The 23,953-nt window shown below is 36.7% G+C and overlaps 1 protein-coding gene across 1 annotated transcript in view; it reads right to left on the reverse strand.

Moving 5' to 3' along the window:
- Positions 1-21,598, reverse strand: part of GALNT5 (polypeptide N-acetylgalactosaminyltransferase 5) — a 77,727-nt gene extending 56,129 nt beyond the window's left edge. The window contains exon 1 of the mRNA XM_074215944.1: positions 20,084-21,598. Within this exon, the coding sequence (XP_074072045.1) occupies positions 20,084-21,525 (1,442 nt within the window). The 5' untranslated portion in view covers positions 21,526-21,598. The remainder of the gene's footprint in view (positions 1-20,083) is intronic.
- Positions 21,599-23,953: the final 2,355 nt, after the last annotated feature.

Genomic DNA, 23,953 nt, shown 5'->3' on the forward strand with positions numbered 1-23,953 from the left:
TTATATGATTAAAGTAGAGAACGAAGAGCCTGATGAGTTGGGTTTGCAACTGAAAATGCTAGAGAAAGAACAAATTAAAGATCTCCAATTAATTATCAAATAGAAATCAAAGGGGAGGTGAATAAAATTGGAAGCAAGAAAACCACTAATCTAATAAAAAAAACTAAGTTTTATGAAAAAAGAAGTAAAATAGATAAACATTTGGTTAATCTTTTTAAAAAAAGAATATCAAATCATTAGTATCAAAAATGAAAATGAGGAGGGGATAATTTGTTGCTATTTTGCCCAACTGTATGCTAATAAATTTGACAACCTGAGTGAAATGGATGAATATTTACAAAAAATACAAACTACCCAGTTTAGCACATGAGGAAATGAAATACTTAAATAATTCCATTTCAGAAAAAGAAATTGAAGAAATCACCAATAAAGAAAAAAATCTCAGGGTGGCTAGGTGGTACAGTGGACAGAGCACTGAGATTTTTTTTTTTGCAGTGGCAAAGAATTGGAAATTGAGGGAATGTCCATCAATTGGGAAATGACTGAAAAAATTATGGTATATCAATGTTATGGAGTATTACTGTTCTATAAGAAACCATGAATGGTCGGATTCTAGAGTAGGATGGAAAGAATTATATGAACCAATGCCAAGTGAAAGGAACAGAACCAAGAAAACATTCCACATTAGCAACATTGTGAGTTGATCAACCCTGATGGATGTAGTTCCTCTCCTACTTCAGAGAGCTAGGAAAATCCTAGGGAACCCATTATAGAAAACACCATTCATATCTAGATGTAAAAACCAAAACCAAAACCAAAAAACACAGAATCTGAATGAACATATGTTCATTTTTTTAAAAAAAAATTCTCTTATGTTTTTCCCTTCATATTCCATGGTTTTCTTTCTTTTTCCTTTAGTTCTGTTTTCTCATGCAGAATGACTAATATGTAAACATGTTAAACACAAATGTACACGTAAAAGCTCACTTGACTGTTTGCCTCTGAGGGGAGGAAGGAAGGGAGCATGGAAGAAAAATGTGTGACTCATAAATATGCAAGTGGATGAATGGTGAAAACTTTCATATCATGTAATAGGAAGAATAATATAAAATATCAATTAAAAAAGAATATGGAAGTATATGTATGTCATGGAATACTATTGCTCTATTAGAAACCAGGAGGTATGGGAATTCAGGGAGGCCTGGAAGGATCTGCATGAACTGATGCTGAGCGAGTTGAGCAGAACCAGAAAAACATTGTACACCCTAACAGCAACATCGGGGTGATGATCAACCTTGATGGACTTGCTCATTCCATCAGTATAACAACCAGAGACAATTTTGGGCTATCTGCAGAATACCATCTGTATCCAGAGAAAGAATTATAAACTTTGAACAAAGACCAAACACTATTACCTTCAAATTAGAAAAAAACTGTTATCTTATATAATTTTACTATCTCATACTTTATTTTTCTTCCTTAAGGATATGATTTCTCTGTCATCACATTCAACTGAGATCAATGTATACCATGGAAACAATGTAAAGACTAACAGAATGCCTTCTGTGGGGGGGAGGGAAGCAAGAATGCGGGAAAAATTGTAAAACTCAAAATAAATAAAATCTTTCTTAAAAAAAGAGCATGGAAGCTAGAGATGGAATGCTGAGTTTTTGTTACAGCAACTGGGATAGTTTGAGTTGAAAGTAGAACATGTAAAACTGAGTAATATAAAATAATTTATGATCTCATTTCATTTTTGTATCAACCTGTGTAATCATTTATTTTTTTAGATGCTTTTGTCTTTTGTCAATGGAAATTAAATTAAATTAAATATAATTTAAAACATGTACTCATTTTATTGAACATGTTGGGAAGATCTGCTATTCTGTGGCAACTGATTCTAGAATTGTCATTCCCTAGAATAGAGAAGCACAATTAGCAAAGCATGGAGAAGAAGTTAGAGATAAAACTATGTAAACGAAAATGAGTTAGGCAGAGAAAAGTCTGGAAGGGGGAGACTTGGCAGATTTTAAGATAGCACTAGGCAGAAGCTAATGGTAACTCTGCTCTTCATTAGGCTGTGTGGGGGCTTTGAGCCCTGTTTCCCATTCCAAGTTCTATATCCCAAACTATATCCTGTATCCTGTGTGTCACCATAGTATAACAGCAGTTGGGAAGAGGAGTAGATATGGAAGGAAAGATAAGACTGCAGGGAAATTGGGGTACCTAGGTGATGCAGTGGATAGAGCACTGGCCCTGGAGTCAGGAGGACCTGAGTTTGAATCCTTCCTTAGACACTGAGCTGAGTTTGAATCCTGCCTTAGACACTTGATGGTTGCCTAGTTATGTGACCTTGGGCAGGACACAACCCTATTGCCTTAAATAATTTAAATAAAAAAGACTGTAGAGAAGAGGAAAAGAAAGGAGCTAGAGCTACACTTTTAAAGTTTATTGTCTTTAAGAATAAGAACTACACAATTCTTTCCTCTTCTAAGATATGGATCCTAGTACAGTGTCACAGAGGGAATAACTTTTTAAAAATATTTTATCAATTACTGTGGAAGAAAAGAAAAAAATAATTAGAATTTTACATTATATGCATTACATGTTTTAATAATGGAATTTTACCTTGATTATGAGGATTTACAAATCAAAATGCTTTTGCATTTTATAATTATGCTTGGATTTTTTATTTTAGCAGCTTACACCAGGATGTCAGGCTTATTATTGTTATAACACCCATATCTCTAAGGCTTCAACACAGCTTTCTTGGACTACTACAAAAGTCTCCTAATTAATTTCTCTGTCTCCCCATTTAACCCTTTCATCTGATCCTTGATTAGTTTCTGTTGTTTTCTGATATTTCTTTATATTATCCACATGTGTGTATATTTGCATACACACATATTTATATATTTATGTATGTGTATATCTACATCTATATATAAAATATTGTACTTGTGTCATCATTGGCTAAGCAAACTCCTGATGAGGACATTGTTCCGTCCCTCCCTTGTTCTTCAACTCATAGGTCTAGTGACTTGCCTGGGGTCTGTCAGAGGCAGGGCTTCAACTCAGATCTACTTAGTTCTAAAGCGAGTTCTTTATAAGCCAGTCAGTAGCAATTATTAAGCTTCTATATTATGCTAGACACTGTTATCAGTAATGTGAATATAAATTATCTTAAATAGTCCCTTGCCCACCAGGAGCTCACATTCTAATGTGGTAGAGAACAAGGGAAATAACTAGATACATGCCGGATATATATAGTATAAATGAAAGGTATCTCAGAGGAAAGTAAAAGTAATGGGGGGGGAGGATGAAAGGAGATCTCATTTTTCTTCATCTTTCCTCCAGTTCTATGATGGAAGTGGACTGCATAAGGATATATCTAATCAGCATTATGCAGCATTTTGAACACTGTATTCATTTTTTTCATTCATTTATTCACTAGTCCTTGGTAGAATAATGGAGCCCAGTCGGAGAGATTCTGATCTCTTATCTTTCTTCTTCATCAGAAAAAGAAAGAGAGAGACAAAGATAGAGACTCAGAGAGACAGAGATGGAAAAATATACACACAGAGAGAAAGAATTGTAGAAGCTTCTACAAAGTAGCCTGAGGAGAAATACAGCCTAGGCTAAAGCAATTTTAAGAATCCCAGTGAATTTCAATAATAAATTAAACAAAGAATGTATTAAGCATATCTATGTGAAATAAAATGGGTAATAATTAAAGTTCTTCTTAGCCCAGTGTGCTTTTGTAAAACAAAATCCTTTTGTAATCTCTTAGGAGAGCAGGATGCCAGACTTGGGCTATTCAGTTACTTGATATAGTTATAATCTCAGTGCCCAGGATTTTATTGTACTGGAGGGTAGGGGCAGAGGAAAGTGGGTTCCAATGTATCATAAGAAGATGTGTGGATGGTATATTTAACTAAGGGAAACCCCTGTCTGGATACTTTTTTAGTAGGGGGAGGGTTGTGATAAACTCAGAGAGGAGCCCTTTAACTGTCTTTATTAGCACTAAGAACAGCAGAACAAATATGAATCTTCTATTGCCAAGAGAGGACATGGAGGAAATGTCACTTGAAAAGTAGCACAGAAGAGCATGGCAGTGATAGATGTCAACAGGTAACAGTGGAGAACACCTGCTTCCTACAGGGCCAGTGTAGATAGTAATCAGACTTCTTCATGTCTATATCCTTGGGGCCACAGTATAGTGAGCCAAGCCTTGATATTACAGGCTCCATAATGTTGGGACTACAAAAAACATTGAGGAATATTTGTTGAGATACCTTGTGGGATAGTCTGAATTAATAGAGAGATTACTGGATCTCATTAAAGATATGGTTTCCAAAGCTCTGCCATTTACTCCATCTTTTAGGCTTAGGCAGTAATCCTCAGACCCTAGTTTTCTCCTGGATAAGAAGAGGATATTAAACTTAATGAATGTTAAGGTCTCTCTAAGTATTAATTCTATGGTTGAGGGGAAAGGGTCTAGGGTCTAGGGTCCAAAGAGCTTGAGTTCTCTTCCAGTTCCAACTATGTTATTTACTATTGTGTGATATTGGGAAAGTCACAACCTCCTTGGGTCTCAGGCTCCTTTCTGTAAAATGACAGGTTTGGATTAGATAATTTCCTAAAGATTATCTCCAGTCTAATACTATGAGTTCATTAGTATAATACTGGTATTCTTTGATATTTATGGTATTTTTTCTCTTTTCAGTAAAACTTTATTTTACACATTATGAGCAGTTAGTGGTACTTTCTTGCCTATCCAAATCTGGATAGATTTATCATTTAGAGTCCCTGGCTTCTGAATGGGAGTTCAAAGCAAGAGATATTTGATATTCTCATAAACTAAGTCAATCAACAGTCAGAAAGCATTTATTAAACATCTATTTCATATCAGGCACTCTACCATGGACTTTGGAAACAAAGGAAGGCAAACCATAGCATCTCCCTCAAAGAACTCACAATACAGGATATAACAGGCAAAAAACTATGTACAGACGAGATAGATACAGGAAAAATAAGAGACCATCTCTGAGGGAAGGTACCAATATTAAGGGCAAGGAAAGGCTTCTTGTAGAACATGGGATATTTGCTGAGCTTTGATTTGAAAGAAGCCAGGGAAGTCTGAGATACAGATGAGAAGGAACAAGTTTCCAGGTATGAGGAAGAGTCAGTAAAAATGTTCTAAGTTGGAAGATGGGCATGTAGTGTGGGAAGAACATCTAGGAGGCCAGTGTCACTAGACAGTAGAGTATGCAAAGAGGAGCAAAGTATAAGACTGAAAAGATAGAAAAAAAGTCATGAAGGGCTTGATAAGTCAGAGAATTTTATATTTGAACTTGGAGGTAGTAGGAAGCTATTGGAATTTATATATATGGTCAGACCTGCTCTTTAGGTTGATAACTTTTCTAGATGAGTGGCAGATGGCATAGGGAAGAGATTCAAAGGAGGTAGACCCACAACAGATTATTGCAATACTCTAGGCATGAGATGATAGAGTTCTGTACCAGGGTGGTGGCAATGTCAGAGGAGGGAAATAAGCCAGGCTCTTCAAATTGAATGCATTTGTATCATTAGGGGTAACCTTGAACTTGGCTTCTATGCTCTCACACAGTAATCTGACCCTCTGGAACTTATACAAAATTCTCTGCAATTGAAAGCTTTTTCTGAAACAATTCAAATTGGATTCTCACCAGAGAGTAGTATCATTTGGATATTTTTCAAAGTTGCTAATGAAAACCTCACTTTGACTGAATAAAGAAGAAGCTAATTATTGATGTACAGTTGTACAGTCCTCTCTGGCCTATAATTGAAGTTCTGGGCAGAGAGAGTCCTGAGGATGAGCTTAATTGGTTCACTGAGTGGCTTGCCAGAGTTCTTAAACTTGCAGAGCATCAAATTAAAGTGATCCAGTTGTGTGATGGCACATGGAAGTGGAAGGAAAGACATGGTACCGCAGCTTAGTTTTTATGTGTTATTTTAAAACCTAAGCTCTGGCAACAAACATCTATTTAAACCTACTTCCACTAAATGTAGACTTCGGAAAGTACACTCTTAAAATAAAGTCCTTTTCAGGATGACATCTTGACTCCAGCTGTGGGCCAAAAGAATGATTTATTTCTCCCAAAGATGGCATTTCCAAGCAAATTTTCTCTGGTTTTTAAGTGGTCAAAATTGCCTGTGTTTCACTTCACCAGGACTGTTTTTTTTCCCTTAGTGCTAAATGCAGTGAATTCCAATATTGAAGTGAAAAAACAAATCAACAACAACAACAACAACAACACCCCCCCCCCCCAAATGTACTCGACTTCCTAAGGAATGAATTAGATTCAAAACCTTTAGCAGATTTCCCTAGAAAGAAGCAGTATTTTTCAACTCTAAAGGAAGATGTAACTGTTTGCATAGCTGTCCCCCTCATTAGAATATATTTTCCTAGTACTTATCACTTAATCCTGAATCTAGAAAATTGAAATATGCTAAAGAAATGTTTGTTGATTGACTGACTTTTCCAATGTCAGTCATCTGCTGAGCAATAGGTCATTTTCCATTACATACAATATTAAATCTTTCCAGTTTTATCTCATAATTCTCCTTTCCTGTACTCTACACTTCAACCAAATTGGACTACTTGATATTCTTTATACAGATCTTGTACTTTTTGGATTCTTAATTTTACTTAATTTTACTCACCTTTTTCTTTTACTCACCTTTCTCTTTTCTCCACTGCCTCTCCCACCCCACCTTCAACCTCAAAGCTCAGTTCAAAAGTCATATACTTCATGAAGCTATCTCTGATCCTTTCAATTTGTAATCACTTTTCTTTCCTTGGATTTCATAAAGTACATTGTACCCATTGTGTACACATATAATGCATTATTCTTTTTTTTATGGTCCTTGTAAACATCGTATCCCCCAATTACCTGTAATTTGTTTGCTGACATGCATTTTTGGATTAATTTTAAGTATAAGCTCTTCATCCTGGATATTAAAAAAAATACAATAGACAAAAACATTCTCTATCTAACTTATCTCACAATAAATCCAAAATATACACTTAATCAGTTATATAATTAAAGAATCACAAAGTGTGTATTTCCAAAAAAAAAAGTTTTTTCACATTTTATCACTTACATTCCATTTACTTTGTCATCATTCCAGTCTAGCCCTCTCTTTCAGTAATGGGCCAACTGGGCTCCCTATCCCCACACTTTCCTCATCCAAATCAATCTGCACACTCAAGAGGATTAATTACATACATGAAACAAAATGAGGCTGTCTAGATTAACATATGTTTCCGCCCAGGAGAGAACTATGTTCTTTGGTACTTAGGAGGAATTAAATACAATCAGTTCTGCTATGATATTTGTTAGAAAAATACAAATTTGATCAGATGCGCTTGATATAATAGAGAACAGTTTGAATGCAACACGAATTTCATTTTTTGCTTATGATCAGTTTCATCCCTGAGAAATAGGAAGCATGATGAGACCTGCAGCCAGGTAAATTAAGTCCAAGAAATATTCAAGATGTGCATACCTCAAACAGTTACTAGCAACTCCAGGTCACCTTGTGTGTTAGGCTATGAGGTTTATTCTTTCTCAACTTTTTCAGTCCTAATTGAGCTGTATCTTGATAAGACTGCACTCTTGCTCATATATAGAGCCAAGATGGTAGTGTGGTGGAGGAAATGCAGAATGGAGACTCAGGGTTATGCACAATTCCACTTTTTATTGTATTTATGTATTTCTTAACCATTTAACACATACAAAACTGTGCTACTGTTTTTTTAGATTCATATGTGTGTGTGTGTGTGTGTGTGTGTGTCACTGATTAAGTTTTTGAGTACTTGAAAGTAAGAAGAAATTACTACTCATAACCTATATCAATCATTCAACAAATACTTATTAAGCACCTACTATAGGGCAGGTTCTACTATGACAATATAAATACAGGGATAAAAACAGTTCCTTCCCTCCCTTTACATTAAAAAAGAGGAAACTACATGTAAACAGTACATGTACTACAAAGTAAATACAAGATAATTTGGGAGTTATTGGTAGGCATATTTGTGCAGTCAGAGAAACAGGCAAGACCTCACATAGAAAGTAGTGCTTGGGCTGAGTTTTGAAGGAAGATTGGATCCTAAGAAGCAGAAGGGAGGAAGAAGTACTTTTGGGGCATAAGAGGACAGAGCTGGAACATGGAAGGCACGAAAGCTGGCAAGTAGAATAGGTTGTCCCAGTCACTGAGAGTATGAAGGAGAGTACTATATAATCCAAAAGGAACTTACTGAGCAGGGGAGTATTGCGCTTAGAGTTGTGCTTTACAAATATCATTTTGGCCATTGTGTAAAAAATGGATTGAAAGAAAAAAGACTGGTGGAGGTGTGAGGGAAGAGGGAATTATAATTATTCACGTGAGAGCTTATATATATATATATAATATATATATTATATATATATATATATCTATATATAAATGAAGAAAAATGAGAGAGATTTTGTGAAGGATATTCAGTATCAGGGTGGGAATTAGGGAGATCAGAGATCAGAGTAAAGAGGTTGACTCCAAGGATTTGACCCTAAGTGACCAGAAACTGGTGGTACTTTCCACAGAAATGGGGCAAGTAGGAAGATGGATAGGCTTTGAGGAGAAGACTCTAATGTCTGTTTTGAGAATGTTGGATTTGAGATGTTTATGGGAAATATGCAATAATCAGATGATGATTCAGGAGTGGAATTCAGAAGAGAAACTCCAAACTAGAAATCTTTATAATCAGCTTTTAATTTATCTTTCCAATGTTATTTTTATGACTCCCTTTTATGCACTCTACAATCCAGTCAAATGGTCTGGACCTGTACTTATCCCACTCTGTATTGTCACTTAAGTTCTAGTTCTGAAGCCTGGATTCCCTTGACATCTTTGCCTTTTGAAACTCTTCTTTTTTTACAAAGCTAGACTCACTTGCCAATTCCTCAAACAAACCTTCTCTGATCCCTCCAATCTGGAAGAAACCTCTGAGTTCATCTGATCCATGAAGAGAGAAGGGCTAGAAATGTTAAGTGACTTGAACCTGACCATGGAAGCAGTGGTATGATTCAAATAAATTAACAATCAGTTCTCTGCCCTAATGATCATTTTAAGTATACAAAAAAAGATATACCAAAAAGTAGTTTAATATGTCTTGCATTTAACACTCAAATAAAAGAGGTATACAAAGCTAGATTATATTATATTGTTCACAGTAAGCAAATGTATCCTTATGGAGAGAAAGCAGCTATGTGATCTGTTGCAATAGATATAGAACCAAAACTCATTCTACCTATTCTAGTTCTTTTTTCCCCCCTTCTACTTCCATGGCTTCTGAAATGGGCAATAAGATAACCCTTGAAATCTATAGGTCTTTTATTTCATTGTGTCCCAGCTTCTTCTTGGTTTCACTGTTCAGGGAATACCAGCACACTCATAATACTTTTGGGGGACTTTGGGCATAACACAAAGTGGAAACAAATGACAGCTTGTCACCCCTTGGTTGTTTGACCCTTTTTTTGCTTTAGTTATATGTTTGTTTACTGAAGTAACAAAAATGAGGGAATTAAAATGTAATAATCAATCAGAGGTATAGAGAGTTTTACAAAATGAACAAATAAATATTACAAGAAAAGTTTTGTCAATTTTTTTTAACCTATGGATGGAAGGACCATTACTATGGGCATTTAGAAAACTCAGATGAATGTTAAAAAAAGAGTAAGGAATGTGAATTTGTGATTTCCACATTGGGCAACTTCCCAGGTGCCCCTTAGAGAGAACCCTGATGACAAGGGCCATTTTAACAACCAGTTCACCCAATCTAATATAAATTTTAGTATTGGTTCTGCCAAATCGGTGTGAACTAGCTGAATCCCACCACTGCACAGAGGTATAGGTAATAGAGCCAGGATTTGAACAGACTTCCTTTGATTCCTAGTAACATTCTTTCTACTACTCTACCTCTCAACAAGCATTTATTAAAGTACCTACTATGGACTAAAAATTATTAAAAATACTAGAGTGTTTTTTAAAAATGCATTTTGGGTCTCTCCTTTACTCCCTATTAATGATACTATTACCTCTACATCTACCACTACCACTACCACTACCTCTACCACTACCACTCCCACTCCCACTCCCACTATCTCTACCACTCCCACTCCCACTCCCACTACACACTACCACTATCACTATCAATACTACTACTATCATTTTCAAAGTGCTTTGCAAATATTTCATGTTCTGTACAACAATCCTGAGAGATAGTTGTTATTAGTCTCATTTTACAGATAAGAAATTTGAGGCAGACAGAGGTTAAGTAGCTTAGACAGGATTACATAATAGTAAGTATGATAAGTAAGGCAGGATTTAAAGTCAGGTATTTCTGTCTCCAATTCTAGGGTCCCCTACTTGTCTCACCTGACACCATATGTAATCACATTCTACCTGTAGTTATTCTCTATATATCCTGTGAATATTGCATTATACTTCTGTAAATGAATCATGCCGTTATGAAAAAGAATGGTTTTCTTTTTTTAACAAAAACATGTCTTGCTCTCTTCTTTTCCCCAAATGCATAGTACCTTGTATTACTCTTCTGTACATGCCCTAAAGACATGCATGTTTGTTGTTTTTTCATAATGTATAATACACACACACAAACACAAACACACATAGTATCTAGGATAGTATAGGAAGTACTTTTTAAAATATATTTTTTTTTTGCAGAAGTGAAGAAGACATGGAATGATAATTTTAGAGTTAGGGACTTCCAATGTAAAGATTCTCTCCCCTGAGGGAGATCAAAAATTCATCTATCACTTAGAACCTTAGAAAGTATCCTGGACCAAGGAGAGATTAAGAGTTTTTGTTCAAGTTTATACCTGTGTCTGAAGTAGATTTGGATCTACTTGAATCTACAGATCTTGAAACCAAGGCCAATCCTCTTCTCCAGTGAAATCAACATCAACTGGAAATGGATCCTTCCAAGTATATATTGACTTCGAAAGCCACAAATTAATGTTATCTGTTCTGTATTGTATTTTTCTTTAATTTTTAAATGTTTCCCAATTACATTTCAATCTGATTTGGGTCTCACTCTGAAGTTCTGTGGGCCGTTTACAGCCCACAGCCTGGGTCTTTAACAACCCTGCTCTACTGAGAAAATCAAGTTGTCTTTCATTCAGGTGCTTAATTGGTTTAATTGAATGGAATTCGACATATGTTCACAAATCAGGCTAATGGATGTGCCACATGAACATAATTTTATTTGCATTATTATATAACTTTATATAGAGAGCTAACCTCAGGGTAAATAGGATCCCATTATACTAAGACTTCAAATTGATTGTAAGATCAATCTCACATTAACCACAAAGAAAGTTCATTACCAGTAAAGGGACCATCCCATGAGACAGGGCTACACAAATAAAACCCATGAAGTATGGTGAATCATATATACAGGCACACATACATAATACATTCATATATATATATATATACATATATATATATATATTTGTATAAAGTGCTTAGCACAATACCTAGAACATAATAAGGGACTATATAAATGTTATTCAGTCATTCAGTTATATCTGACTTTTCATGGCCCTGTGGACCCTACTATCCATAGGGTTTTCTTGGCAAGAATACTGGAGTGGTTTGTCATTTCTTTCTTTAGTGGATTAAGAAAAACAGTGACTTACAACTAGTTAAGTATCTAAGGTCAAATTTGAACTCAGATCTTCCTGGTTTCAGACCTGGTGCTTCATCCACTGAGCCATTTAGATGTCCCTATATAAGGGTGAGTTACTATTTTTCTTATTATTAATTATTATATGATTATAGAGAGTTAAGGGTCACTCAGATTTATGAAGCAGAGCCATATAGAAATATGCAACCACTCTAATTCTTGGTTTTCTCATTAGCTCATAGCTCAAGCTGCCTTCTAACTTTCTGATATAAGCTATATACATCCTCATTTCTGTACCTTTGATCATTCTATTTCCACCACTTGAAATACCTTATCTAAAGTTTCCACTGTCTCCCCAAATCCAAACCATTTCATAAGACCCATATCCAGTCTCAAATCCTCCAACAAGCCTATAAACCTTTTCTGATCATTATCCTTTCCAAGTCAATTCTAGCACTTGCTACCTATATCATCATTGAATATGTGAGCAAACACTTTGTCAGCATGACCCTCCAACCTCTACTTTGCTACTCCATTGAACTATTCAAGCATAAAAATATAGTGCCTTCTATTATTCTCTAGTTGTTTTATCTGAATAAATCTTTTCCTAAATATGTGAAATTTCCTTCAGGCATTGATTGGTACCCCAATTTTTTCTTAATTGTGTAATAGGCAAAGTTGTCCTTTAAACTCTTTTGTCAATCCTATCCTCTTTCTGGATTTCCCTTCACTTATTCTCAGGGTCTTCTTTTCTTTTAGTTAGTTGTTAATCAATTATTGATTGGCATTCTCAATGGCAAATTGATTTTGACGAGGCTCTGTAGAGGAGACAAAAGTCTTCAAGAATCAATGAAGTAGTTACTAATCTATTTTCAGTACCTTGACAAGTTGGTTAAGGAAATAAGTATATGTGATCTTGAATCAGGGATAGAGATTAGACTTGTGATTTCATTTGTATAGGGAACTTCCAGGTGAGAAAACTTTACCAACATAGGCTGGTATCTTCTCTGAAACTTACAATATTAGGGAATTGTTCAGAGTACCAAGAGTTTAAATAGTTTTGCAAGATCACATAGTCAGCCTGTGTTCTTTAGAGGTTGACATTCATTTATTTATTATATAGAGACATGAACCAAGACTTCAGGAATATCTCTCCAATATACCGGATTGCTTCATGATTTATTAAGTTAATTAAAAGAAGAATTTTCTTCTTCTTTATGTAAAAAGATGCCAGGAACTGAAAATGTTTCAGTGATTTTGACATGAGGCAACCTATAGAATATTTCCTTCTTTCTCTCACCCTTGAAAACTTTTGTCTCCTTTCTATGAGAAGAATGGAAAATCAGATGGGCAGGTCTGGTTTAATGGTGTGTTTATATTTAACCAAAGTCTCTATGTGAAGGAGGGTGCCTTGCCACACATTCTGACTCATCCTCCTAAAAACAATCATCTTTGTTTCCTCTTAAATTTGGAGGCTCCATCCACCGGATGGAAAAAATTTTGACTTTAAAGTTGCGAGTGTAATTTTTACCTTCTTTGAACTATGTTTTTACTATGGAGAAGAGGTCTCTGAAACTAGAGGGCATTTGACAACACTATCTGGATGTTTGTCCTTTATTTTTGAAGAAGACCATGAATTCAGGAAGGTGATGTCATGACAAACACGTGAATCCTCCAAAGGCATCTGCTTCAGTGGCCATATAGAATCAGGATGACTGAAGAGAGGCAATCAGGGTAAAGTGACTTGCCCAAGATTATGCAGCCATGAAGAGTTAAGTGTCTGAGGCTGGATTCAGGTCCTCCTGACTCCAAGGTCAGAGTTCTATCCACCGTAGCACCTAAAGGAATTCCTTTTGTGCCTTTTCCCTGACTTAAAATTCAGTGCCTCCAGGCAATAGTTAACTCTCAAATTAAGTTCTTTTCTGCTGTTTTAAAGTGAATAGTCTTAAGCTTTATTTGCAAGTTTACCTAAAGCATTGAATTTGGTTTATATTTTGTATTATTAGTCCAGAGCTGAAATCAGATCGCAGGTCTGAAATCACAGACCTAGATCTGGAGAAGATGTCAGAAGTCATATAATCTAGACCTTTCCGTTCAGTTGAGATAGCTGAGTGTAGTGGTCTGTTTAGTCATATGGGAAGTAGCAGAATTAGGATTAATTAAGCAACTTGCCCCATGTAGTGAACAGCAGATGCAAGATTTGAATCCAGATTTTTTGAGGGCAGAGGCAGTTGCTTTTTCCCCTGTGCCACCCACATAAATCAGAAGGTATCTCATAGAATTTCAGTTTGCAGCTGCTTTGTGGTTCCTTTTCTGGGGTGGACACAATAAGACTTGAAAGCATTTAGAATCACACAAGACGAGAAGGCCTGAATGGGTTATGACAAATTAGTAGAGGAAATGTCCACATTCTTGAGATTATGGAATCATTGAAGTAATAGTGTTCACTGAAGATCAATATATGTTTGCCAACCTCCCAGCCATGTTGATGAAATAGTCTATAATAATAACAGCTTGGTCACAAAGATGAATTTTCAAAAGTCTTTGGGACTTGGGTGAACACAATTTTATTGTCAAAGGAAATAGAGCATAGGACTTAAGATGTAGATCATTAGCTCCATGACCATGTAAAAATCAGTTATCCTCTTTGAACCTCAGTTTCCTCATCTGTAAAATGAGGTTGATTATGTTTCCATTATTTACTTCCCAATATTGTTGAGTAAGAAGTGTCTTAGTATTGACTGTTATATAAATGTGAGCTATATTCATTATTATTTTCAGATTACATTTCCCAGTTCAAATTCTTGACATTCTCCATATCTTAATTTCCAGGCTTCTATGCTTTCATTTAGAAAAATGAATAGTCAGGATTCAGGAGTTTACTCAAGCCATTTGGTACCATTTCAGGGAGGCATTTTTGATTCCATGGAAAGAGTGCTTCAAGTTCAAAGGAACTGCATTCTAATGCCAGTTCTACCATTAATTATTTCTATGAACCTTGGGAAAGACACTCAAATTTTTTGAGTCTCCTCATCTCTAAATAATTTCTAAAATTTCTTTCTGCTCTAAACTCTTTATTTTATATCTATGCCCATTAAGCTTATATCTAGTTGAATACAAACCATCACTGACTTACTTGCATCTCAATTTATGTATGACCTGTACATATTAAGCAGGTGAATCCTTAGATTCCATGGGAAGTAATTTATTTTCTCCTTAATCAGATGAGGTAAGGAAGACCCAGCAATCTAGAGGAACAGATACAGAGGCTTAAAATATTACAAGTCCCCAGTTATATAGTGTAATCTCTACCTATAAGAACAGTTCAGAACCTCTACCTCTCCTGAACTGGTGCCATCACTTTGAAGAGGAGTAACTCCTACTCAGAGTTCATTTTCTCATAGAAACAATGTTATAGAGGATCATTCGATATAGTTTAATACTATTACTGCTACTCAAGGTACATTATGGGTTAAGGAGGTTTTCATGAGCTGATCTAGAAACCAAATAACCATACATTGTTATTTTATAGGAAAATATGTTCTGTCTTTCTGAGAACCCACTTGCAAAGATAATTCGCAACCTATCTATAAGTGAAGTAACTTTCTATTTTACCTGATAAAGTTCAGAGTTATTTTTCTTACCTTACCGAACATCACTTTGGTAATCAGTAACTACAATAAGTGAAACTTTAAAAATATTCATATACTTTGCTCAGATGCTGAATTAAATGCTAAGGAATTAGATAAAAGGATGTTATACATTAAATAAAATAGCTTAATGTACCCTGTGATTTCAATGCTCTAAAAAAAGAATAACTTAGACCTTGGGAAAAAATACCTGATTCTTGAATAAAATTGGGCTATTGGAAGAAAAAAAATGAGGCTATATGTGTGAAGAGCTTTACATACTTTAAAGCACTATATGAATTATAGATATTATTATGAACTCTTATTGAATATTTGCAGGAGATTTTCTTCTCTTTTATGTATTGGGGATACTGAATGTGACCAGCACCAAATAACAAACACACACAAATCAAAATGACTGTATCTTAATCAGATAGGAAATAACTTTCAGAATAGCTATCTTTGTAAAACATTCAGATCATTGATTCTTTAGCTTAAAAGATAAAATTCATGTCAAATTACAAGGAAGAGAAAAATAATTTGTAGTGTGAGGTTAAAATAGCTCAAACTTGAATTATTTAATTTTAACATGATATTGATGCTAAAAAATGGTTAAAGGATATAAGAACAAATGCTGACATAGATTAATACAATTTTCCAAGGCAGTTTAACTGATGCAAATCAGTCACCCCAATTAAAGACTTAATGAATGAGCTTAGAAACTATTATAAACCATTTGATTTCCTTGCAGTGGGCATACAGATGGTAAGGAAAGATAGTGCCAGTTAATAATAGTTAATTTGTAAAATTCTTATGGAACAAGGCTATGGAAACTAATGATGAGCATCTTCTCTTAAAAAGCAATATGTAGTAAAGGAAAAACAGATTTATAGAAAGTTTGGTATGAGATCATCTAAAAGCATTAAATGACGAAACTGGAAGAACAGGGGATGGACAAGACTGTAATATCTGTGGAAGTTTCTATTAAGAAAATTTCTTTTCTCCATTGAAGATAATGGAACCATCACATTTTTAATTTTTAGTCCCCTAATATTAACAATGAAGAGGTAAAAATAGATAATCAATTCAACTGTACACTGACCCATTATACTCAAAGGAAGTCTGTATTGTAATTGAAACATTTTTGAATGTGTTGAGGAATTAAGTTCAAGACTTATGAAAATAGGAAGTTAAGTGTCTAGTCTATGTGATTATCCTTCCAAATAAAGGTGAAAGTAAATATCGACTAATATGTCTATGGCCCCATCACTATAAAATCTTTATTACAACAATGTATACATTTTGAGGGCATCCCCAATGAAGATATGAAAATGAAACATACAGTTTTTGGAAAATGATCTTTCAGATAGGTCATATCATTATAGTCATAGAATTGATTAAAAGGTGCAGAAAATACTCCAGTTCACTTTGCTTAAGTTTTTTGACTATGAAAAAGCATTAGATCTAGTTGAAAAAAAATACTTTAAATTCCAAGAGATAAGAGCATGGAAATATTTGAGGCAGTTCTTTTTGTTGTGACAAAGACCTGGAAACTAAAGGTTTGAGCAATGGCTGAACAAATTATGGTATATGGATGTAGTGTCATAAAAGTCATATGAAGGGAATAATTTCAGAGAAACCTACAAAGACTATGAATTGATATAGCAGGGGAACAACTGATAACAATGCCAACAATAATGTAAAGGTAAATAATTTGGAAAGGCTTAAAAACACTAATAAAAATAATGACCAGCTACAATTCCAAAAGATGGATAATAAAGCACGATATTCACTTCCTCCTAAAAAAGTGACAGATCCAAGATCCAAGAATAAAACATGCATTTTTGACATCGCTAATAGAGGACTTTTTTTTTTGATTAACTGAATTTTTACAAGGGTTTTTTCTAATGGAGGGTGAGGTAAGAATGAGATAAGATAAAAGCTCATTGATTCACATAGAATAAAATGATTTCATAATAATGAAATATTATAAGTTTAAAAAATGTTGCCTTAAAGACTTTTCTCTAAGATGTCTCCCAAGCCTATGGCAAAATCATTTATGCAATGGAAAATTGTTGTTCTTTAAGAAATAATGAGCAGGTGGATTTCAGAAAAACCTGGAAAGATTTCCATGAACTGATGCTGAGCAAAGTGAACAGAACCAAAAGAACACTGTACACAGTAACAGCAACATTATGTGACGATCAGTTATGATAAACTTAGATCTTCTCAGCAATATAATAATCCATGACAGTTCCAAAAGATTCATGTTAGAAAATGGTAACTACATCCAGATAAAGAACTTTGGAGTCTGAATGCAGATCTTAACACACTATTTTCACAAAAACCACACAAAAAAAATTTCCCTTCTGTTCTGATTCTTTTTACACAACATGAGATTGAAAAAATAAAGATACTATTAAAATTCTCAAATAAATAAAATCATGCATACAAACTACCTTGAAAGATGAAATAACAGAGACAACTTAATTGTGTAACCAGATGATTATTAATATCATGTGGATAAAACCTTGAGGAATGCTTATCTAAGTAATTTCTCACTAACCCTGAAGTCAACTCGAACATAGTCCAAACAGAGGAGGAACACTTTATAGATTCTCCTGTTTTCAAATGATATTATGTTGATTCTATCGACCTTGCTGTAACCCTGCTGGCCCTGTTAAATTAAATTTGTATTCACTTGAAAAATTTGTCTTCAGTGATCACCTGGGAAAACAATGTTATAAATAAAACACCAAAATCCAAAAGGAAGAAATTGGGGTGAATTATCTTTGGAAAATAATATAACATGTTCAAAGATCCTGAGATCTCTTCTACTAATCCTTTAAAATTAATATTCTCTGGGTGATAGTCCTCCTAAATAAGATTCATAATCACTTAAAAATTTGGTTTAATGAGTCACATCAAAAATATCAAAGTATGAAGAATGTTTATTGTTTTCATTGATAGAATATGTAATTGTATTGACTGTCCACAGAGCTAGTTCATAAGTACATATATAAAGATACATATATGAGTGTGTGTGTGCATAAATATACATAGGCAAAAGATAATGATGAGTGTAGATTATAGGTTTTATGAAGTAGATTATAGGATTTATTAAACACATAACTATATTCAAGAACCAGAATAATGGATATCATTGAAAGTATATCTCACCAAAATAAGTTTAGCTAGTCATGTAGCAAGAGCAACAGATAATAGGTGGAAAATCTGCTTGTTCACTAGTGGCTATTCAATGTCAATAGACTTAAAGGGAGAGTTTTTCCCTAAACAGAATTTAAAGGCAGATCCAAAAAAGTACACAGGCTGGAGGCATAGAAGTATTACAATATGCACTTTTAGAGGGAGTAAGACACATAGATAGATGATTCATGAAGCACCTTTGCTGTTCTGTTAGATTAAAATGTCTTTCTTTAGTTTGTAAGCTATTTATGGATTATGCCTATTGTGTCTATGTTAATCATCTTGTCTTTTATTTCTCTCAGAATTTAATTATTGAGCAATAATTTGATTAATGAATCTCAATATAATCTGAGAGTCTAGATCAGCGATTTCAAACTCAAGTAGAAATAAAGACCATTAATCTGGTTATAGAGACCCCTGCAGCTGCATATAGATTTAGTTTAAAATTTAATATTATCTATGTTTTATAGTATTTTTATTTATTTCTAGAAATCTTTCACTATTATGTTTTAATTTGTCTCAGGTTATACTTGGGAGAGTTACAGGTAATATGTGTGACAACATCATCTAAGGAAGGTCTAGATGATAGACCAGTTATCTACATCATGAAGATGACCAGAACTGGATTTATTATTTTTGTAATATATTGCCTGCTTCTCAGTTAAAAAAAATCATCTACATATATAGAGTTATTTGACATGTACTTTTAGTGTGTCTTATACTGCTATGCATTTTACAGTTGGTTACTTGTTAAATATTTTTGGACTAACACATTTTCAAGATATTGTTTATTCTGCGTAAACATAATCTTGAAATTCTCCTTTTCTGCTTCCCTCTCCTTAACTATATATTTTTTAAAAGTGTCATAGAAAAATTAAGCCTTTAGAAAGAAAAGTTTATGTCACAAAAGTACCAATCAATTTGATTCTTTATATACAAAGCTGGCTTTATAGGTCATCTGGTTTAGGGTATAACAGTAATCACTGAAAAATGAAATTCTATAATGTCTGAAGGTTTAGAAAGGTGTTCACTCAGAATCTGAACACAGTTCTTTTTGACACTAGTTCCATAACACTGTACTTCCAATCTGCTCTTCCAGATAACTTTTACTAGCCCACTAATGCCTGGAATTCCAGAATTAGACTTTTTTTGTCTTTTGCATATATCCTAGGAGTGGTAAATTAAAAACAATAAGCCTCATTACTTATACCTCAGTCTTTCAAATCCCTTTTTTGATAAGGGAAAAGAAAATAGAGCATACATTTATTAATTCCCTGAGATATAGAGAGATTAATCAATTGGTATAGAAAGAAAAGATTAGATATGCCTACTACATAATTTTGTCTGGAGTCATTTCTATCAGTGTAGAAGATGGCAAATTTTGGCAGTTACACTGCATAAAAGTACTTTGATTCTCTGTGCTACCCCAGTGGTGCCCTCTCACCCAGGGGAAATCTGCTTTGCATAAAATCTCACAAACCAGGATAAAGAGAAAGAAAATTCATCTTACCCAGCAGGCCTTGTATCATCAATGGCTCTGTCTAACGGGATCAAATCACTAAGGTAGACATTGAAGTTTCCTTCTTTCCATCTTCTTTTTACTTCTTTCTCCTTTCCAGGGGGAACTACTACGGGGTTTCCAAATTGACCTGGTGCTTTGGGATTCCTTGGAGCAAGTGTCACATCAATGCTTAAAACTGAATGCATTCCATGGTCTTCAGGTAAATGGATTTCCCCTCCTAAGGGACTCTGTGGCATGGATTGGTTCTTCATAGCAATGCTGACTCTTGTTAACTCCCAGCCTCCAGTCAGAGTTTGGTTGATTTGGTTGGTTGGCGCCACACCTACTTTCTCTGAAATGCCCACAAGGAAAGATGTCTTGCTTCTGTTCTTTAGTATATTCCTCCCTTGACTTTCATCCATTGTCTTAGAAAAGGCAATTATTGGATTGTTTTTGGAATCGGGGACCTCTTTAGGTTGCATTTTCATCTCCTCTTTGGTTATAATCACAATGTGGCTTTCAGAGAAATTGAATTGCTTCCCAGGATCCACTTTAGCTCTATCATTCCTTGGCAGGCCTTCTGCTCTAGTTTGCTTTAGAGATGGGGTCTTTAGGTGGTCTCTGCTGGCAGTGAACTTGGACTGGGAAAGATTCCTGCCTAATTGATCTTTATTCTCTCTCCGTTCTTTGGCCCCGGCCTCTCTTTTGTTCAATGCTGTGGTTTCTTCAGATTTGGGCACGCTTGGGCCAGCCTGGGATTTTCTACCTGTTTGCACTTTGGGCTCAGGATTCTTTGTGGAGCCCAGTTTATTCGCCGCGTCGGGCGCTGCCGGCGTGACCGTGTTTTCCTTGGCCGGCGCCCCCCGGGTGGCATGCCAAGCTGCCCCAGGACTTGATTTCACCCGGGCAGTTTCTTTTGTTCCTCGCAGTGGCTTTTCCTGGGACCCGGGGGAAGCCTTTTGTTTCCTTTGCATCAGGACGGAGGAGCTAGCAAGTTTGGGAGCGTCCTCCCTGCCGCCCTGCGGCGGGGGAAGGGAAGGCGGTGGGACGCTCTTGGGGTCCACCGGCCCCCCCACAGGCACTGGCGGCCTCTGTCCAGGGATTTGCCGCGCGGTGCCTTCCCGCGGCTGTTTTTCCGCGCGGTGCTCAGCCCTCCGCAGCGTGTTCTCTGTCTTCCTAAAGTTTTCTTGGCTCCATTTGCCCCTCTCGGATTCTCTCACGGGCCGCTGGGTTTGTCTGCTGCTGCCGGGGGGCATCTTCTCCGGATCTCGCAAAACTTTGAATTGTTCCCGTCCTCTGCGGACCAGGTCTTCCTTGAGGACCCTCGTGTTAATCTCATTGAATGAGAGGCGGAGAGCTGCCATGTCAAACAGCAGCCAGATGACAGAAGCCACGAATATGAAGACCAGAGCTCTCCTGCTTCCTCGGAAAAACTTCCAGATCTTGGTCATGGTCCCAAGGCTTGCCTCGAGCCCTTCGCTCCCAGCCCGGGCTGCTTACCTGGGCGGCGGCGGCGGCAACAGGAGCGGCGGCCGCTGCAAAAAAAGGGAAAAAAACCACACACACAGCTCCCCCCCCCCCCCCCCCCCGCCCCCCTCTCCCTGAAAACTCAGCAGGAACAGGCTGCAGTCCCGGTGGTGGAGGGGGTGGGGGAGAGCCGCTCCTGCTGCTGCTTGTCGGGCTGCCTGCGTGGCATTGCACAGCAGACGGCCCGCGCTCCGCAGCCTGCCCAGCCCGAGCCCGGGGGAGCCCGGGCCCGGGCCCCCGCGGAGCGCTGCCTCCCGGCCCCGCCGGGCCTGCCGGACCGCTCCTCCGCTGGAAATGGTGCCCGCGTCCTGACGAGCCCAGGGGAGGGGGCTCAGCGGGTCCTTCTCCGCTCCCAGTTCAGTCTTCAAAGTGTAACTCAGCACCACTTCACACAAGGAAACCATTTCAACCCATTACCGGGAAAACTTTTCACTCTCACCTTCCAAACTTCTCTTGCTTCCTTTCCTTCTTTCCTTCTTCCCTTTTTCTTTTCTTCCTTTCCTTCTTTCCTCTTCCTTCCTTCCTTCCTTCCTTCCTTCCTTCCTTCCTTCCTTCCTTCCTTCCTTCCTTCCTTCCTTCCTTCCTTCCTTCCTTCCTTCCTTTCCTTCCTTCCTTCCTTTTCCTTCCTTCCTTCCTTCTTTCCTTCCCTTCCTCCCCTCCCTCCCTCCCTCTCTCCCTTCCTTCCTTTTTTCTTTCTCCTTTCCTTCTTTCTTTGTTTCCTCTGTCATCCTTCCTTCCTTTTGTCCTTCCTTTCTTTCTTTCCCTTTCTTCCTTCCTTCCTTCCTTCCTTCCTTCCTTCCTTCCTTCCTTCCTTCCTTCCTTCCTTCCTTCCTTTCTTTCCCTCCCTCCCTCCCTCCCTCCCTCCCTCCCTCCCTTCCTTCCTTCCTTCCTTCCTTCCTTCCTTCCTTCCTTCCTTCCTTCCTTCTTTCCTTCCCTCCCTCCCTCCCTCCCTCCCTCTCTCCCTTCCTTCCTTTTTTCTTTCTCCTTTCCTTCTTTCTTTGTTTCCTCTGTCATCCTTCCTTCCTTTTGTCCTTCCTTTCTTTCTTTCCCTTCCTTCCTTCCTTCCTTCCTTTCTTTCCCTTCCTTCCTTCCTTCCTTCCTTCCTTCCTTTCTTTCCCTCCCTTCCTCCCTCCCTTCCTTCCTTCCTTCCTTCCTTCCTTCCTTCCTTCCTTCCTTCCTTCCTTCCTTCCTTTTCCTTCCTTCCTTCCTTCCTTCCTTCCTTCCTTCCTTCCTTCCTTTCCCTTCCTTCCTTCCTTTCTTTCCCTTCCTTCCTTCCTTCCTTCCTTCTTTCCTTCCCTTCCTCCCTCCCTCCCTCTCTCCCTTCCTTCCTTTTTTCTTTCTCCTTTCCTTCTTTCTTTGTTTCCTCTGTCATCCTTCCTTCCTTTTGTCCTTCCTTTCTTTTATCTTTCTTCCTTCTTTCATCCTTCCTTCCTTATTGTCTTTATTTTTCCTTCCTTGCTTCCTTCCTTCCTCTCTCCGTCTCTCCCTGTCTCTCTCTCTCTCTTCCTTCCTTCCTTTTTCTTTCTCCTTTCCTTGTTTTTTCTTCCTTTCATCCTTCTTTCCTTTTTTCCTTCCATCCTTTTATCATTCTTCCTTCCTTCTTTCATCCTTTTTTCTTTCTTCATCCTTCCTTCCTTTTCCTTTCTCCTTTTCTTCTTTCTTTGTTTCTCTTTCTTCCTTCCATCCTTTTGTCCTTCCTTCATTTTATCATTTTTCCTTTCTTCCTTTTTTCTTTTTTCATCCTTCCTTCCTTATTTTCTTTCTTTGTCCTTTCTCTCTCTCTCTTTTCATTATTCTTCCTTTCTTATCTTCCCTCCTCCCTCCTTCCCTCAAGTAAAAAGAGTGTGATATAACTGCACTCGTATTCTTGCAAACCTCCATAGTCTTGTTCTTTTCCTACAATGACTGATAGAACTCAGCAATCAATTACTGTTTGGAGTGTTTAGAGTTTCTGAAGCAAAGTATGGAAAAAGAATTGTCTTATATTTTATTTGTAAAGAATAACTGATTACTCTTCTGAAGAACCTTTCTGTGGGGGGCAGAATAATACTTTGCCTACTAGCTAAGAGTTTTTTTTTTTTTTAGCAAATATTTGTGTACTAACTTTTCTTTGTGAAAGAATAAAATTGAGACACACTGTGGACTAGAGGACATTTTTCTTCAAAAGAGGCAAAACATCATATATTATAACTATTGAACACTCTTTTTGCATCTCATGTTGTTAATGAGACCTTGTATCTCAGGGCTCCTATGATTAGGTGACTGGATTGAAATTTTCATCCCTCTATAACTATGTATTACATTAGACAACCCTGAGAGATGAAAAGCACAACTTAACATAAAATCTGATAA

Source organism: Macrotis lagotis, chromosome 1, assembly GCF_037893015.1.
Source record: "Macrotis lagotis isolate mMagLag1 chromosome 1, bilby.v1.9.chrom.fasta, whole genome shotgun sequence".
Classification (NCBI taxonomy): domain Eukaryota; kingdom Metazoa; phylum Chordata; class Mammalia; order Peramelemorphia; family Peramelidae; genus Macrotis; species Macrotis lagotis.